This window comes from Squalius cephalus (assembly GCF_949319135.1).
Source record: "Squalius cephalus genome assembly, chromosome: 2".
Lineage (NCBI taxonomy): Eukaryota > Metazoa > Chordata > Actinopteri > Cypriniformes > Leuciscidae > Squalius > Squalius cephalus.
Window position 1 is genome coordinate 6,220,105 of NC_137123.1, and position 19,591 is coordinate 6,239,695.

General features: G+C 37.4%; 2 protein-coding genes across 2 annotated transcripts in view; both read left to right on the plus strand.

Moving 5' to 3' along the window:
* LOC307154521 (caspase b-like) overlaps nt 1–12,967 on the plus strand; it is a 34,254-nt gene extending 21,287 nt beyond the window's left edge. Inside the window, exons 3-8 of the mRNA XM_079864532.1 lie at nt 10,728–10,873; nt 11,177–11,353; nt 11,462–11,714; nt 11,843–11,926; nt 12,180–12,289; nt 12,431–12,967. Of these exons, the coding sequence (XP_079720658.1) occupies nt 10,728–10,873; nt 11,177–11,353; nt 11,462–11,714; nt 11,843–11,926; nt 12,180–12,289; nt 12,431–12,562 (902 nt within the window). The 3' untranslated portion in view covers nt 12,563–12,967. The remainder of the gene's footprint in view (nt 1–10,727; nt 10,874–11,176; nt 11,354–11,461; nt 11,715–11,842; nt 11,927–12,179; nt 12,290–12,430) is intronic.
* The window catches only part of LOC307154522 (caspase b-like), a 20,303-nt gene continuing 3,961 nt past the window's right edge, over nt 3,250–19,591 (plus strand). Inside the window, exons 1-2 of the mRNA XM_079864533.1 lie at nt 3,250–3,286; nt 10,266–10,539. Of these exons, the coding sequence (XP_079720659.1) occupies nt 10,275–10,539 (265 nt within the window). The 5' untranslated portion in view covers nt 3,250–3,286; nt 10,266–10,274. The remainder of the gene's footprint in view (nt 3,287–10,265; nt 10,540–19,591) is intronic.

The window sequence follows — 19,591 nt, forward strand, 5'->3', positions numbered from 1 at the left end:
AAACCCACTTCTCTGAACCAAATTCTCAATATTCTAAACCAATTTGTTAAGCTCTCTTTCTGTAAAACATTAAACAAGTTCAGGTCGTTAAAACACTGTCTGCAAATCTCATTCACTCTTTTTGAAAAACTCTAAACACATTTTCACTCATTAAAACACATTTCTCACTGTGATGCACTTTTCAAAACACTAAACACAGGCAGGCTAAAGTTAAACACAACTACAACACAGTTGTCATCGTTTACACACAACGACTCAAAATTGTTCACACTTATTTCTAATGATGAGAGGAAACCAACTGTACAAAATACAAGACAGTTTAAAGTGCCTAAATTGACTCAAAATGTTTCACTGAATGTTGATAGCAATAATGGATGCAAACAATTTAAGAGGAAGAGGAGGAAGAGTACGAGTTTAAGATGAGGTTGTACAACTCTTCTGAGTGTACTTTACTGTAACATGTTTGTTATTTAGATTTGTTTACTGAATTTCACTGTATTTTTACAGTATGCAAGTGCTGAATATACAAACATTCGATAATATTCAGTACAATACTATACTATACTTGCAGTGCATGTACAATTATTCACTTTTCATTGTAAGTTGTCATTACTTTTTTACATAATTGCAAAATTTGTTTACTTTGTTACAATATACTTTTATTCTGTAACTGCATGCTTTGGATTCTGTGTTATCCATTTCTCATGTAGTGTCTAACGAATGATCTGTAATATTGACTGATGTGTGTAAGATCTGAAAGCATTGTTTGATTTTGCCAGAAGAGTCAGAGATTCTCTGAATGAGTTTTGAACGTTTGCTTTTGTGTTTAAGGTTTTGAGAAAGTGAGTGATGGTTTCAAGAAATGTGTTCAAGCAACATGCATTCACCATGTCCAGGAGGGACATCTGCTCATATCAGGGATGTCCTGCAAACCATTCATTCACAAGGCGAGACTGGTGGAGGGCAACGAGTCATGACAGGCCTCAACAGCTCTCTCTCTTCAGGGTGCATCAAGAAACACGCTCAAACAGGCCTGAGGACGTGCCAAAGAGACACTGAAAGCTGATGGGTTTGTATGGTTTCTTCTCAGATGTGGATCTGATCATGTATGATCAGAAGGATCGTATATGCAAATTATCTTTATATTATGCTGATCTTTATATCAGCATAAATATGCATATATGATACAGCAATCTCTGGAGGCTCTTTTTTTATGTTTTATTTTTTATTGAACTTTCCAAATTAGAGAATTCAATAGCAACATCTTGACACATTTCTCATTTTCACATTATGCAATTGAAACAACTATCATTTAAATAAAAGAAACAAAAAAATGAACTTAAAATAAATTAAATAAAGGGCATCACAAACATTCATTTATCAGAGATACAGTGTTTTGATTGGGCTTTTCTGTTTTTAAAACATTTACAGATTCTAAATACATTTTAAAGGCTGTTTAAAAAAATCATGTAAAAAACAAATCCATAGCATATTTTTCTTTTGGAAAAGTCATATTCATTTGAATGAAGAAAAACAGATGACACATTTTTTTCTTCATTGGGTCATTTACATACCATTATGAATTTGCATACATTTGAATATCCATTCGGATTGGTCAGTCATGAGTGCAACCTTTCACACTGGGATTAAAGATAGAATAGGAAAGAATACACATATAACAACAAAATATTAATTTTGTACATTGTTTGCAAATGAGCAACATTTGTGGGCAAATCATTATAAACCACCAACAGCTTCAATTTAATTTTCTCAGCCTTCCTCCCCTTATTAGATGAAACACATGAGAGGATGTTATCAGATTATAAATGAGAATAGTTGACCAGTCCTGTCATTCATGGTTTCACAAAACAGGTTTACGGTAATCGAAAACATATATCATTTTTAATCTCAACTTTAGTTTCCTGTATATTTGTGCACAGGGTTTCCGGTCACAGCTGAACACATTGTGAATAGTTTTGTGTAATAATTTATATAGTCTAAAGGTATATATATTTTATAATATGCAAACATTATGTAAAAATATATTATCTTTATCTTGTCCATAATTTACACATATTAAAATATTTATACATTCTTTGTAACCCATGTTCACATTTTATAACATGGTATTATTGCAATTGTTACAGTAATATATTGATGCTTTTTTAAAGTTATTTGAAAAATAGAAATACAAGTAACTTAGGAATTTATATAAAAATCTATTGTTTTCGGCCAGATTTGGCATGTGGACATTAAGTGTGATTTGAAGTATGTTAGAGACTCAAAGCAACTGCATGAGCCATGAATAACCTCAGAAACACAAATAAGGAGATTATATATTTATTTTAAAAAGTGTGTGACCACATTTCCTTCTGTTCTTCGATCAAACGTGATGAGGATCATCTCAAATCGTTTTACACTAGTAGGGGAGAGCGGGGCACAAAGTAACGCTTTTTGACTTTCTCAGTTTGTTATAGTTCACAGTATTTTATTATGTTATCTGATCTAATAAAAAAAATATATACAAGACAAACTAAAATATTTTCTAAATAAAACACAATTATTAACTTTTTCATATAAAATAATGGCATTTTTTAATAATTAAATATAGACTCATTTTTGAGTTTTGACTACGAACACAGGAAAACACAGCTATACAACATAGTTCAAAACAAATAAATAATTTCTGAACATTGACTCAATCAATTGAGACAATTCAATCTCTATTGACTCTTTATTCACCTTTTTCTCATGTTTTCTCAATAGAATTAATACAAGTATAGAATATAATAGAATATTTCTAATAGGGGCTCATTGTAACGCAGTGTGACAACATGCCCCGCCGGCACAACTGGGATTTAAACCCGACTACTGTCTTCTGCTGTTAGCGAGGCATTAAATCACTATTTCAACTATTAAATAACATTATTGGAGATTAAAATAATATCAGATTTGTCTCATTTAAAAAAATAAATAAATAAAAAAAAATAGAGATGAAAAATTAATCTAAGTAAGGCGCATTTTTAATCTAATCTAATTTTAATCTAAGGCGCATTTTTTTCCTCTATATAGTGTTGATAAGGCAACTAGTAAATACAACAAGTTTCGTCATGCTAGCATGTGTGGAATTAAAACAAGCGTGTTACAACTAGCCCTTGTTCCCCCTACTCAAGTGCTTTTATTGCTTGTTGGCTCGCGCGCTCAGATGTGGGACGAACAGGATCAAAGTGAAACCCACAAAATTTAAGCAAGACAGACTCTACACGAAACCCCGATCACCAGAGACGTGAGTAGAGCATCCTATATTTCACTTTAAACAATTATTTCAATATCTGATATTAGTTTACAGATTTTTTGCCACGAAGCCACTAAAATGACACGGTGAAGAACAAATATGTGAGATGGGACGTGGGGGGAAATTCGGATAATTGCGTTCCTCGCAAATGTTTTGCGTTCCCCCGGGAAACAGCTTTCTCTGGCAAAGAACACAAACGTTTTGCGAGTGAAGTAACGCAACAGTTTTTTATTGTATTGTATTGTATTGTATTTATTTATTTATTTATTTATTTATTTATTTATTTTTTGCGAGAGAATACAAAATAATTGACAAATAATTTTCCCACCACTAGGGTTTCCTTATACTCTCAGAAAAAAGGAACACAACCTGCCATTGGGGTGGTGCCCCTTCAACATGTACTGTACACTTTTGTACCTAGAAGAACCTTTTTAAAGGGGACCGTCCCAGTGTCAGCTTTTGTACCTTTTTTTCTGAGAGAGAATGTTCTGACGATCAAGGTCCTAGTGCAGGTCTGCAACAATTAGTCTGTAAATCCTATGTGTCACTCGCGTTCTTAAATATTTATCGTCTTCATTAATAGGCTTATCAAAAGCAATATTTTGTGCCACGTATCGTTGTTTCTGCGCGAGCACGGGGGTCGTCTTGCTTTGATCAAAGTTCACACACACACACACACACACACACACACACACACACACACACACGTGAACTCAGTTTTCGTTTCAGTGCAAAATAATCACAGGAAATAGCAGAGTCAAACAAATATCATATAATTTGCTTAAATAAAAATAGGCATTATTTAAATGAAAGGCCTACTTTTCTTGTAGAAATAAAATTATAAAACCTTTTTTTCTTCGCAAAAATGTAATTTTAAATAAGAGTAGCTACAAGTATTAAGTTTAATTTTCACATGAGCAATGCATAAATAATGATAATCAAGTAAAATTATTCTAATCTATACTATTTTAAGTAAATATAAACGAATGTTATAATTAACTAAATGGTTAAATGGTAGGCTATTAGAATATTTTTTAAGTATATAAACATTATATATAGATGTAATTATAATAAGTATACACCAACCTTTTTTTTTTTTTTTTTTTTTTTGTCAGTTCTGCTTAGAAACTGTTCTTCATGTGGTACAATCTACAATGACTGGTTTTGTTGAAATGAAATAAATTATTTAAGATTACTGATGATCACTGAGTTCAACCAACATGAAAAACAGGTTTTGTTGACATGAAATAAATGTGAGATTACCGATTATAACTGAATTCAACCAACCTGAAAAAACAAGGTTTTACTGAAGCATAACTGTTAGCTGATATAACCTGATTTCTCCTGCAAGGTAAAATTACTTGATATTATCTTTTTTGTTTTATATGATGAAAGTCCTTTTTCACCTTGATGCTAATACACTCAAAAAATTATTAATTGCCCTTACTTAACTTATTTGAAGACATTTTTGCAACTTAATTTAGTTTTTATACTAAATAAATTAGTTTAATTGTATTGACAGTGTTGCTCATCATTATGCACAATGTATATAATGAGCCACTAAGTAAAGACAGGTGTCAGTACTGAGCATTAAACTCTGAGTGTCCAAAGCCTGAATGTTGAATTGTCAATACAACTGAAACATTTGAGAGAACATCACATAAACTGACTTCATAAATGAATGTTGATTTTCCTAAAATGTTTTGGTTTTAACTCATCGGAATGATGATCAGTGTTCCATTTGGTTGGGCACTTGGAACATCATTTATATTATTGGAATACTCTTCCTATTGATGCAGTGATGCAATAAGAAATCAGTTATTTGGTTTCAAAGGAAGATAAGTAATATATAAATTTGTGTTGGTTACACTTATGTCATAAACACCTTGTGAAACTTCTAATTGGGTTGATATAATCTCTCTATATTTGTAACAATATCTTGTAATTGATCATGCTTGAGTCAACAATGTTAACAATTAAATTTTAATAAATGATCAAAACTCTCAGTTCTTTTTTAGTAACTAGAACTTTTGTGTTAGTGAACTACAGTACTGTATGTCACACTACTGCAAGGATGAGGACACAGAGAATGATGTTAACAAGATTTATTTAGACACGGTATGCAACTCCTGAATACAGGAAAGGCTTTGAGATCCACACAGGGTGACACAGGGCAAACACTTCAACTTGATGCAGCCCCGTAGATACTGGAATGGATTCTGACTCGGTGGTACAGACTTGGAGATACTGGGAATAGATGACCACGGGAGATACTGGAATGGATATCTGTGAAATCACTGGAGAACATGAATAGGAGGTCGGGGTCAGACCTGTGGATGTTTGGCGTAGGGAGCTCTGGGCATACTCTGCCCATGGGAGGTACTGGTTCCAGCAGTCCTGTGCTTCATGGCAGTAGGTCCTCAGGTACCTCCCAATCTCCTGGATCTTACGCTCCGCTTGACCGTTGTATTGTGGATGATACCCCGACGTTAGGCTGACCGATACTCCCAGAAGAAGGACTTCCAGACTCTTGATATGAACTGTGGTCCTCGATCCGATACTATATCCTCTGGGATACCAAAGTGGCGAAAAATTTCGGTGAATAACATCTCTGCTGTCTTGAAGACTGTGGGAAGGCCGGGGAGGGATATCAATTTACAGGACTTGGAAAATCTATCAATGACCACTAGAATGCAGGTCTTGAAATCGGATGATGGCAGATCAGTAATGAAATCCACGGCGAGATGAGACCAGGGTCTGTTCGGGATTGGTAGAGGCATCAGCTTCCCTTCTGGGAGACGTCGGGGTACCTTGGCGATTGCACAAGCTGTGCATCCCTGCACGTATCGGGAGGTATCCTGGGCCATGCCGGGCCACCAGTAGCGCTGTTGGAGAAGTGAGAGGGTTTGTTGGCTGCCTGGGTGTCCAGAGCCCGGTGAGGTGTGTACGGAGTCCATGAGGGGAAGACGGAGGTTGGTAGGTACGAAAATCTTCCCCTCAGGACCCCCCGGCGGAGCAGGTTCGGTAAGGGTGTCGTTGGCTATAAGCTTGTCGATGTTCCACTGGATGGGACTGACAATCATGGCTGGAGGGAGGATAGTTTCGTTAATCTCAGTGAAGGTCTCTGATTGATAGAGGTGTGATAGAGCGTCTGCTTTGAGATTCTTGGAGCCAGGGCGATAGGTAACTGTGAAGTTAAAGCATGTGAAGAAGAGAGCCCATCGAGCCTGGCGAGGATTTAATCTCTTGGCTTCCCGGAGATACTCAAGGTTGCGGTGGTCTGTAATCACTTGAAATGGATGGTTGGCTCCCTCCAACCAGTGTCTCCACTCCTCTAATGCCAACTTAATGGCCAGGAGTTCTTGATTACCGACATCATAATTCTGCTCCGCCGGGGACATCTTGCGTGAGAAGAAGGCGCATGGATGGAGTTGTGGAGGGGTCCCCTGCCGCTGCGATAGAACAGCTCCTACTCTGTTGGTGGATGCATCTACTTCTACTATGAACGGTAGATCAGGATCGGGATGACTCAGCATAGGAGCAGAACAGAAGGCTTTCTTCAGACTCTCAAAGGCTTCGGAAGCTTCAGTAGACCAGGTTAACTGTTTGGTACCTTTCTTCACCATGGATGTCACTGGAGCGCAGATTTTACTGTAGTCGCGGATGAACCGGCGCTAAAAATTGGCAAAGCCAAGAAAGCGCTGCAGCTCTTTCAGGGTTTGAGGTTTAGGCCAGTTGATCACCGCTTCCACTTTATTTTGATCCATAGAGATGACGTCTGGACAAATATCACGTACCCCAGGAAGTGCATGGATTCTTGATGGAATTCACATTTCTCTAACTTCAGGTACAGCTGGTACTCACAGAGACGTTTAAGAACTTGCTTCACCTGCAGGACATGTTCATCGAAGGTTGGAGGAGTAGATCAAGATGTCATCAATGTAGATGATCACAAACCGGTGGAGCATATCTCAGAAGATCTCATTCATGAAGCCCTGAAAGACAACAGGACTGTTTGAAAGGCCGAAGGGCATGACCCGATATTCGTAGTGTCCCGCAGGAGTGATAAAGGCAGTCTTCCACTCATCTCCCTCACGAATACGAATTAGGTTGTAAGCACTTCTCAAATCGAGTTTGGTGAAGATCCGAGCTGAGCGTAGTTGTTCAAGAGCTGCAGGCACCAATGGCAATGGATATCGGTACTTGACGGTAGAAGCATTAAGGATGCGATAATCAATACATGGGCGGAATCCTCCATCTTTTTTCCCGACGAAGAAGCAGCTTGAGGCGGCAGGGGACGTAGATGACTGAATGTATCCTTGGCGTAAGGCTTCCTCCACGTACTCCTCCATGGCCTTCTGCTCCGGGATGGACAATGGGTAAACTTTTCCATGCGGTAGAGTGGCCCCAGGCAGCAGGTCTATTGCACAGTCCCATGGCCGATGAGGTGGAAGAGTGGTGGCGAGTTGTTTACTAAACACGTCCTGGAACGCCCGATATTCAGGAGGAATCTGGTGAGAAGAATCTGTGGCTGGACTCTCGACGGAAGTTGAACCCAGGATTGCAGGGACAGTTGATATGGAAGAAGCGGAGGGGTTCCTCTTGACAGGACGTAGACAATGTGTTTTACAGTGATCACTCCAGTGACATACTTCTCCAGATGTCCAGCAGATGTCAGGCGAGTGTTGATTAAGTCACGGTATCGATATCCCAGAACGATATCTGCTGTAGAGCCCTCCAGTACCTATGCTAGTAAAGAGCATTTTTCTTGGTGTAGACAACCGATGGAAAGTTGTAACTAGGGACTGCAGGTATGGATACTTCTCTGACTGAGGGGTTTTCCTAGAATGGAGTGTATACTCAGTAGTTGACTCAATCGTCGACGGCGGGCTTGCAAACGGTTGAGTAGTGAGGCTGAGATGAAGTTCCCCGCCGCGCCGGAGTCAATCAGAGCTTTCGCTGGAATAGAGTGTTCCAGATAGGTAATCAATACCGGAGTTTGCTTCAGATTAGAAACTGGAAATGGTAGATCTACTGTACTCACCGCCGAACGGCTGGGACGGACGGGACATTCGACACGATAATGTCCAGAAGCTCCACAATAGAGACATAAGTTATTGGTACGACGTCAGTTACGTTCAGATGTAGTTAGACGTCCCGTATTGATTTCCATAGGCTCTGGTACTGGAGGGCTTACAGGCGAGGAGATGCGAGGAGAGCGTGCAGTAGAATTATAGAAGCATGCAGTGCGATGTTGGGCTATGAGTATCGAGCGTTGGATGAGTTTTTCAATCCTGATGGAGTCGTCATAGATGGCCAGTTGTAAATAGATATCTGGGTTGAGCCCTTGACGATAAGCTGTCAAAGCGATTTTGTTCCATCCGCTGCTTGCTGCTTGAAACTTCAAAGCTTAATCTGAAACAGAGGAAGTGCCTTGTCGTAGGCGAAATAACTGGTCATGAACAGATATGGCATTAGATGATTGAGCAAATATTGTGTGAAAACTGTAATGCGACTGTAATGCGGGTGCGTTGGAATCCCAGAGAGCTTGAGCCCAGTTCAACGCTCGACCTGTGAGCAGAGAAATTATGAAAGCAATTTTGGCTTTTTCTGAAATGAAATGAACTGAACAGCGTTTACCTCCATGTAGAGTTTACATTGAAGAAGGAATCCATTGCACTCATCCTCACCCGAATAAGAAGCAGGTTTGGCCATGGGACTTACTGAGGCAGGTCGGTAGTTCGGAAGAGTATGACGGAATTCCGTGAGGGTTTCTTGAAGCGATTGATGTTGTGCTATGGCTGCATTGGCAGTGGCGTGTGCTGTGGTATCCATCAGTGGTTGGGGTGCGGCGGCAGCATATGCGGCAGCGCCCCGAGAGGCTTCGGTAGATACAGCGGAGATCTCAGAAGCCGAGGGAGCTTGCATGGTGTGTGGTCCGGTCTTCTGTCACACTACTGCAAGGATGAGTACACAGAGAATGACATTAACAAGATTTATTTTGACACGGTATGCAACTCCTGAATACAGGAAAGGCTTTGATATCCACACAGAGGGACACAGGGCGAACACTTGAACTTGATGCAGCCTCGTAGATACTGGAATGGATATTGATGCAGCCTCGTAGATACTGAAATGGATTCTGACTCGGTGATACAGACTCGGAGATACTGGGAATAGATGACCACGGGAGATACTGGAATGGATATCCATGAAATCACTGGAGAACACGAATAGGCGGTCTGGAGAATCCTGGAGAACCGCTACACCGATGCTGCTTGGAATACACACACACAGAGAGGTTAGCGTTGAATTTGGATATACTTGCGGAGAGTATACAGGATATCCTGAAACCAGACAGAAGTGTTAGTAACCGGAGAGTCACAGGCGTCAAAAGACGAGATCGGACAGTGAGCTGTGGACTGACTGGGGTTTATATGCAGAGCTGGCGTGGTGAGTGAAGTGATGAGGTGCAGGTGCTGTGAATCAGAACTCTGGTGATTGTGATCGGGACCAGGTGTGCTAAGTTGATGCTGGCTGGGGTGTGTCGTTGAGTGAATTCGTGAGACAGTACACTAACTAAGCATTTGTCAGTTCAACATACTATTCCTATTTCACTTTACTTGTTTTTTTTTAAGGCAATTGGTTTGCATGCTTTTTAAAGTAAGTCTAACTAATTCGATTTTACAGTGTTACAACAACTTTGACGACATAGTGATGATGTGGTAACACACACATTGATTTTAAGCATGAAAAGTGATTTAAATATAGTACTTGAATATATGCTCTCCCTTTCACTGCACCGGAAAACATTGCAAATAACCTGCAAACACAAAACTTTCCCCTAAAGTTCCCATTTGGGTGTTTTTTGGGAAAATAAATGAGAACAGTCTGGAAACATTATTTTTAAGTTTTTTTTTTTTTTTTTGTATCCAATCAAGACTTTTCTTTCTTTGCCTTTTTCTCCTAGTGACAGAAAATGGACGTTAAAGAACTGATGATTGATGCACTTGAGAATCTTGATGATGAAGACTTCAAAAAATTCAACTGGCAGCTGTGGAATGGTGTGGAAACAGGCATCAATCCTATTCCTAAAGCAAAGCTTCAGAAAGCTGATCGGTCAGATGTTGTGGATTGCTTGGTAGATAAGTACAGTGACGAGGCTGGGAAGATCACAGTACAAGCATTGCGCAAAATCAACCAAAATCATCGCGCAAAGATCCTTGAGTCGAAACTTCAGGGAGGTAAGAATACGTAAAGTAAAAAAAATAAAATAAATATTTATATGGCCTGAAATCAAGGACCTTGAAAGTGTCTCTTCAAAGTCTTAATGCTGTAGACTTTAATTCATAAACGAATGTAGCTGCTGACAGATGTAGAGAATGTTCTTCGGGCTGTTGATATATTGTGATGTGTGTTTTTCTGACTTCAGTTCAGCAGCCTGAGCCGGAGGACAGAAGAAATGCTTCAGTGTCTGTGGAGGATCAGCCCATCCAGTCCGACTGGAAGAGACCACACAGCATTACTCAAAGCAGCCAAGAGTTTAAGAGAACAACTCTCAGAGAAAACGGAAATAATGCAAGTATCTGTTTCAGTACTTTTTGAACTTTTTTTAAACATACTCTATTTATTTATTATGGCCATTGCTGTATTTGATATTCTTTTTCTCTCATGACAACAATACGGGAAAACATTCATTTATGGACTCTAAATCTAAATCACGTTTTATGATTTATTTTATATAATTATGAATTTTATATTGTTGAATCATCTATTCACACAATGCATATTCTTAGTTTGCACACAATGCTCCTTATATAGTTTCAGTTCAGGTGACTCTATTAATGTTATAATTCTGCTAATACTGATGTTTTCTCATAGGTTTATATACCAATGGACAAGTCTCAGAGGAAACGTTTAGCTCTGCTGATCACCAATATACGATTCAAGAACTCAGAGTACAACAGGCGAGGAGCAGAGAGAGACGAGGAGAACATGGAGTGGCTGCTGACAGCTTTGGGTTACAGAGTTGAGAAATACAGAGATCTAACTGGGCAAGTGCGTATAGAGCTAGTGGACTTCTGATGTGGATATAGAAATGTGAACACATATTTTACAATGCATTATATACTCTGCATTTCTGTAAAAAAGTGTTTTTATTGACAGGAAATATCTGCTAGAGTTGAGAAATTCGCTGCACGTCCTGAACATAAAGACTCGGACAGCACCTTTGTGGTTCTGATGTCTCATGGGGACATAATCCAAAATAAAGATGCCATTTTAGGTGTCAACTATGATGAGGTGGAAAACCCCGATGATTTCTTCTTTGTTGACGACATCTTCTGCAGTCTGAACTCAGAGAAATGTCCTGCTCTGATTGATAAACCAAAGGTTATTCTGATTCAAGCCTGCAGAGGAGGTACGACATTACTGATAAAACTCAACTCCTCTTCTCATATTTCTGTTTCTCTTTGTACTCTGTATTTATCTTTTTCATAGATTTACTGTACTATTATCATCGATATCATTAACCGTTTCTCTGTCCAGAACACCTTGGCGGTGTGAAAATACAGTCAGACTCCGCTGTGCACAGAGAGAAAGACTTCGTCTGTTTTAAGTCCTGCCTCCCTGGTTAGTAAAACACTGATTTCTGATGCAAGATTGATTTGTAGATCACACTACACACTGTTTATTTTGTTCATATTCAAAAATAAAGCAACTGTTGTCCTTTTTTAAGAATGTTACTTTAATGTTGATTCACACTTTGAAGAAGGTGAACTGATGAAAGCACATGAAGCAGTCTGTTCATGTTGGCCAGTGTTTCAAAGTTTGGGTTGCTTTGCGAAATACTGTACTTTAACCTACCAAAGGCTTTTCTCCACAGGTATCGGTGCATACAGGCATCCTGTCGAAGGAAGTTTTTTTATCTGTTACATCCTGGATGTGTTCTGTAAACAGGCTCATACTGATGACATTATGGAGTTGTTCAGAAAGGTATAAGTTAAAAAACCCATTTAAATTGGTTTGTTTTATTTCAGCCCAAAAGCAAATTAATCTCTTCCAGTGCTTTGCTCAGGTAAAATAAATACAGGAGTTTGCTTCTTGTCACATTTAAATTTGATCTTTTTATTATAGGTCACCTTACGCATGGAAAAAGATCCACGATTCAAGCATGCAGAGTTAAGAAAGGATGAATTTGCAAAACTAATGCCGTGTATTGACAGGACGTCCCTTCCCAAGAAACTCTACCTGTTCCCTGGACTCTGAGGATGTGCAGTGTAACATCAGTTTAAGGCAAGACACCTGAAATCTACAAAAGAAATGTATAAAGTTTAATAAAAAAGCTAAATAGAACAAAATCTCAAGACCAGTGAACGAGTGTCTTGCCTTGAATCGAGCTAAAGAGGCATTTTATGCAAAAATGCATTCCAGATATATACAGGTAATATATTGCATGCAATTATCATTTATATTAATTTTACTCTCATTTAATATGATTTTATTTTTTAATATACTTTTCTATTTTCATATTACTATATTTACCAATTAACTACTAAGGAGTTTCCATCCATAATTGCTCCACTTCTTTCATTAGATGTATTCTTCTACTTTTTATATAACTTTGATAAAAGTGCAAATTAATCAATAAAGCTTTCCTAATTTGTTACCATGCCTTTGTCTCTTGCCTCCAGCATCTGTGTTTGTAGAAGATTTCACATATGGGAAGCGTCTGACTCATATTAAATATATCAGACTGAATCTGATATCGCTGAATAAAAGGGAAACTAACAAAACTCTCCTGTTGCTCTAAAGCTTTTGTGTAGCGCTCTCAATAACCTCAGTGCTGACCAAATGTGTTTATAAAACAAAAATATATAAACAAAAAAAATATAAAAAGGTACTGTAAAATATGAAAGTACAAACTAAGAATTATAGTTTTAATAATTTCATTATAAGATAAGTGTTTAACACATAGTGAGCCAAAAATTACTTTACAACAAAACACACCAGTTGAGTTGCAGAATATAATCTAAACTGATATTATTCCACGGCTCTATGAAATGCTTGATTCTGATTGGTCAGTCAGGATATTCTGAGGTCAGTTATTCCTCAGCAATGAATTGAAAAGTGGTTGAAGACTAGATGACCACGGACCGTTGACTGAACGTCTGATGCATAAGACACGCAAACAAAGTCATCGTCTGATTGAATACTACAGGATGTCCGTGGAAAACAAATAAAAACAAATACCAATGTAAACAACTAATGGGAAAACTGAGCGCTGCTAAAAGCAATAATGAGTCATAAACAGTTCAGTAGCCTATAGTGTTACGTCCCAGTCGGAGAGTCACATGATAGACATACATCAAAACGCTACAAAACAATTCGCCTACTTATACTACGCTCTAAATGTATGTACTCTTTTTGCCGGTTAACCTAATATTTTTTATCATCTTAAATGTTGATTATTAGTCACTGATTATCAACCCTTTTATCTAACCCTCTCTACTCAACTGTCGGTCACGCATATCCACCATGTTTGTAGTTTTCTGAACACTTTTTACTCATGTTTGTAGTTCTGAACTGGATCCTCCTCCAAAGCGCAGGGGGTTGTGGGTAATATTAGCTGTTATAATGAGCTCGGATCCACACTTTGAAAATCCACCATAAATAGTCGACCATCCGGACTTCTGGCACACTCGTTCAACATACTACGCTTTGGGACTCACTTATTGTAATCTCACACACTGTTCAGGATGGATAGTGTGGACATTGAGACGCAGGGAGAGATTGTTCTGCTGTACAACTGTGGAGCAACACAAAGAGCTGTGGGATATTGTGGGAAAGAATAAAGGATCGATTCATTTTCTAAAATCGTTCTGAAATCAGTGATGAACTGCTTTCTTTCAAATAAGAAGTGGTCGACAATTAGAAATTTATATTTATTTGACATAATATTTAGTAAATAAGAAATAATGTTAAAATATGTATAAGCAAAATTTGATAAAACAATTAATTGTAACTTTTGCGATTTTGTTTTTTACAAATCTGCAATTGCACTCTTCAGAAGAACTTGTGGAATATTAATTACATATATTAAGTACATATTAAGTTAAATATTAAGTACATATTAATTAGATACTGAAAGATACTGATATAATCATAAATATAGAGACTGATATAAATGGGTTTGATATAGATTTGCTGAATGCTAGCGGTAGATGAGAAATTATTTGCCTTTCTATTACTAATAATAGAAAAGAAAACGGTTTAATACTTTTTCTTATACCATTTACTTTGTTTTAACAGTTTTGTCAAATAATTTATCAGACAGTCACAGATCTGTTAAACAGAGTCATGAATAAATGGGAGCTCTGGCTCTCAGGCGCTGAGGCTTTTTACACTATATTAACATATAATTAGTTCAGGAATCCTTTAGTTTTACTGGTGTGATTTTCAGAAGTCTGTTATAAAAGACCATTACAGTAAATGAACAGATATTTCCTTTTCATCTGCCTTGTCGGTCACTCTTTCCTAACAAAATCCCAAACATAACCAAAACAGATGATGAGCAAGTCTCGATGTCTCTCCATGAACGATGGCTCCTTTTCCACGGTCAGAATAACGTTAGCTGGGGCGACACGCAGCGGGACGGACTGATCTTCTCTAGGATCATGAAGGGAAAGAGTTTATTGGCCAATGGCACTCTATCAAATGCTGCAATGACGTGATTAATCCTGACATTAGAAAAGCTCAACTTCCTCCAGCGTTTCAGACGCAACGGCTGCTGAAGCAACTCATAGCAATACTCAAGCTTTACTCTCACTACCTGTGGATCTTCCATCATCTGCAATCTACACGCTCCAGCCGTCATCTCTCTGTACGAGTCTCCATTACGTCTGAGACCCCAGAAGCCGCTTTCAGGGGTCAAAAACTCTACAGATAAAGCGTTGTTTGGGTTTGTATGGTTTCTTCTCATAATGATGTGGATCTGATCATGTATCAGAAGGATTGTATATGCAGATGATCTTGATATATGCTGATCTTTATATATACTGATCTTTATATATGCTGATCATATATGCAGAAGGAGGGAAATTTCGTTTAGCCTCTTTTGTTCCTTTCTCCTTTTTTCGTTATAATCTTGTTTATTGTCTCCAAAACGTCTTTATGGGCATGTTATAGTGATCTCTGGAAGCTTTTAAAAAAAAAAAAAAAAAGTTTTATTTTTTGATTGAACTTTCCAAATTAGAGAATTCAGTAGCAACTTCTTGACACATTTCTTTTACACATTTTCACATTATGTAAGTATAAATTGAAACAACAAACATTTAAAAAAAAAAAAAATATATATATATATATATAAAAGAACTTAAAATTAAATAAAATAAAGGGCATCACAAACATTAATTTATCAGAGATACAGTTTTTTGATTGGGCTTTTCAGTTTTTAAAACATCTACAGATTCTAAATACATTTTAAAGGCTGTTTAAAAACATAACAAAACAAATCAATAACATGTATTTTTCTTTTGGAAAAGTCATATTCATTTGAATGAAGAAAAACATGACACATTTTTTTCTTCATTGCGTCATTTAAATACCATTATGAATTTACCTACATTTGAATATCCATTGATTCGGATTGGTCAGTCATGAGTGCAACCTTTACACTGGGATTAAAGATAGACTGGAAAACAGTGTGTGAAAGAATACATAAATAACAACAAAATATTAATTTTGTATATTGTTTGCATAGGAGCAACATTAGTGGGCAAATCATTATAAACCACCAACTTTATCAGCTTCAACATTACTAACTTTCTCAGCCTTCCTCCCCTTATTAGATGAAACACATGAGAGGATGATTTCAGATTATAAATGAGAATAGTTGACCAGTTCTGTCATTCATGGTTTCACAAAACAGGTTTAATCGAAAACATATATCATTTTTAATTTAGTTTCCTGTATATTTGAGCACAGGGTTTCCGGTCACAGCTGAACACATTGTGAATAGTTTTGTGTAATAATTTATATAGTCTAGGTATATGTATTTTATAATATGCATATACATTACGTACAAATATATTATCTTTATCTTGTCCATAATTTACGAAAATATTTATACATTCTTTGTAACCCATGTTCACATTTTATAACATGGTATTATTGCAGTTGTCACAGTAATATAAGTATTGATGCTTTTTTAAAAGTTATTTTTAAAATAGAGATAAAAGTAGCTTAGACATTTATATAAAAATCTATAGTTTTCGGCCAGATTTGGCAGGTGTACACTAGTGTGATTTTAAAAACAAGGTATGTTAGAGTGAAAGCAACTGCATGAATCAGGAATAACCACAGAAACACAAATAAGGAGATTATGTATTTTTTTTCTTATGGAAACATTACATACCATGCATATTATGTAACCACATTTCCTTCTGTTCTTCGATCAAACGTGATGAGGATAATCTCAAATCGTTTTACACTAGTACTGGAGTGCTTTATTGCTTGGTGGCTCGCGCGCTCAGATGAGGGACGGTCAAAGAGAAAGTGAAACCCCAAAACTATAAAGCTCAAAGACAGAGACACGAAACTCCAAAACTAAAGCTCAAAGACGGACGAAACCCCGATCACCAGAGACGTAAGTTGAGCATCCTATATTTCACTTTAACCAATTTAAATACCTGCTATTAGTTTATAGATTTTTTTTGCCACAAAGCCACTAAAACGACACGGTGAAGAACAAATATGTGAGCTGGAACGTGTGAGGAAATTCGGATAATTGCGTTCCTCGCAAATGTTTTGCGTTCCCCCGAGAAACTTAGTTTTCTCTCGCAAAGACAACAAACGTTTTGCGAGTGCAACATTTTTTTTTGTTTTTTTTTTTTGTTTTGTTTTTTTGCGAAAGAATACAAAATTAAGCCTAATTACCGAATAATTTTCCACCACCATGTCCATTAGGGTTTCCGTATGTAACATACTTCCGTATTGTGGCAGTGTACACGTGTGTACCTAATTTAGAAGAACCTTTTTAAAGGAGACCGTCGGTCCCAGTGTCAGTTTTTGTACCTTTTTTCTGAGAGAATGTTCTGATGAACAAAATCCTGTAGTTTATTAGAAGTAACTTATAGTGCAAGTCTGCAACAGTTAAATCCTATTTATGTCACTCGCGTTCTTCTGTCGCGATATTTGAAACATCGTCCTCATTAATAGGCTAATCAAGAGATGTTGCAGTATGTATGTTGTGCCACGTATCGTTGTTTCTGCGCGAGCACGGGGGTCGTTTTGCTTTGATCAAAGTTCACACACGTTACTCAGTTTTTCGTTTCAGAAGAAATTAATCACTGTAAATAGAATCATGTCTCAAGTTCTCGCAGTTGTGGCCAATTATTATATGAATTTTAAAACAAATATCATGTCATTTGCTTAAATAAAATAGACATTATTTAAATGAAATTGCGCAATATTCGACTGGCTTTGTAGAGTGAAAGTAAGACGGAAGAAAATAATAAGCAACAATGTAACGTGTAGGCCTACTTTTCTTGTTGAAATATAACTGTAAAAACTTTTTTTTCTTCGCAAAAATTTCATTTTATATAAGAGTATCTACAAGTATTGTGTAATTTTCACTTGAGTAATTATAATCGAGTAAAAATATTTTAACATATTTAAATATGATATTTAAATAGTATTTTTGATAGAAAAAAAAAGTATTTATTTTGATATTATCTTTTTTTGTGTTATATAAAGAAAGTAATTTTCCTCCTTGATGTAATACACTCAAAAAGTAATTCATTGCTCTAACTTATTTAAAGACATTTTTACTCGCAGTGTATTTTAGAGTTTATTCTAAATAAATTAGTTTAATTGGATTGACAGTGTTGCTCATCATTATGCACAATGTATATAATGAGACACTAAGTAAAGACAGGTGTCAGTACTGAGCTTCATAAATTAATGTTGATTTTCCTAAAAATGTTTTTGTTTGAACCCACTATTATTGTGATCAGTGTTTCTAGCGGCTCCCTTGCAGTGATGCAGTAAGACATCACTGTTATTTGGGAGAAGTAATAAACATTATATATATGTGTGTGTGTGTGTGTGTGTGTGTGTGTGTGTGTGTGTGTGTATATATGAATGATAGATAGAATGATAACATAACTATATTTTATGTAAAATAATGTTTTAAAATTGTGTTAGCAACACTTCCATGTGTTGATATAAACCCTCTATTGATACTTTGCAGTCACGTGACTACCACGGATACCTGGCGGGCAACAAACAGCTATTTTCAACGTTGAGTCCTGTAGTTCCAGGTCTTTCTAGTAGCTATCAAGTCTGTTAGCGAGTTAGCTGCATATGGACTAGGATTAACTCCAAGGTAGCTAAATTGTGTAAAGCAGACAAGTTTTTTTTTTTAAGATAATCGAGCAGTAATAATTCCTCCGTAAATTATCTAGCTCTACTGTTGGGTCATCTCTGGTTCTCATTGAAAATCATAGATATCGCAAACCTCAAAACAACCTATCACACACTTCTGTTACTGTTAGCAAAACACGACAGCTGTTACTGTACGTTCACACCGCCACCGGCGAGAGCGTCAAAGTGCCCGGAAATCATTCATTTTCAATGAATTTTGCCGCTCTCGCCGGCGGCGGTGTGAACGCACAGTTAGCCTAGCTTAGACTCATAACACTAACAGCTGACTCGACGAACCAGCTGGTGAATACTGGTGGTGTTGATTGACAAAACTACAGTAACTTAAAGACACGATTAATTACATGATCATACACCCATTGTATTCAAACAAATGTTGAAATTACCTTTGATGGTAATTTGCACAGACGTGTGTATACTGTGAAGGTTGCTTATCTCATCTGCGGTTAGTGCATCCAATTGCACAACAACTATCTGGCATGTCGTTTACACCTCAAAACACCAACTTTTGTATAGTAAAACTGGCGACCCTTGATTAGTTTACTGGGTTTCGTTGCTGGAGAACGACGTTCTTGCCCGCCAGCCAGTACTTGTGACGTCACGTGTGTAACGGAGGCCAGCTAGTAGTTGCTGTGCGAGTAAACCTCACTCCTCTGATCTCAATAGGCGCTCTAGCGACAGACGCTAGAGGCTGCAGTCTTTAGCCTCCTTGTTAGAGCGCCTGACTCTCATGCCGGAGACCCGGGTTCGAGACCCGCACGGAGCGTGGTGTGAAGGACCCGGGTGAGAGGGGTTACACGTGCAAAGTATCAATTATGTTTTATAATTTTTTTAGTAACTGTGTAAGTGAACTAC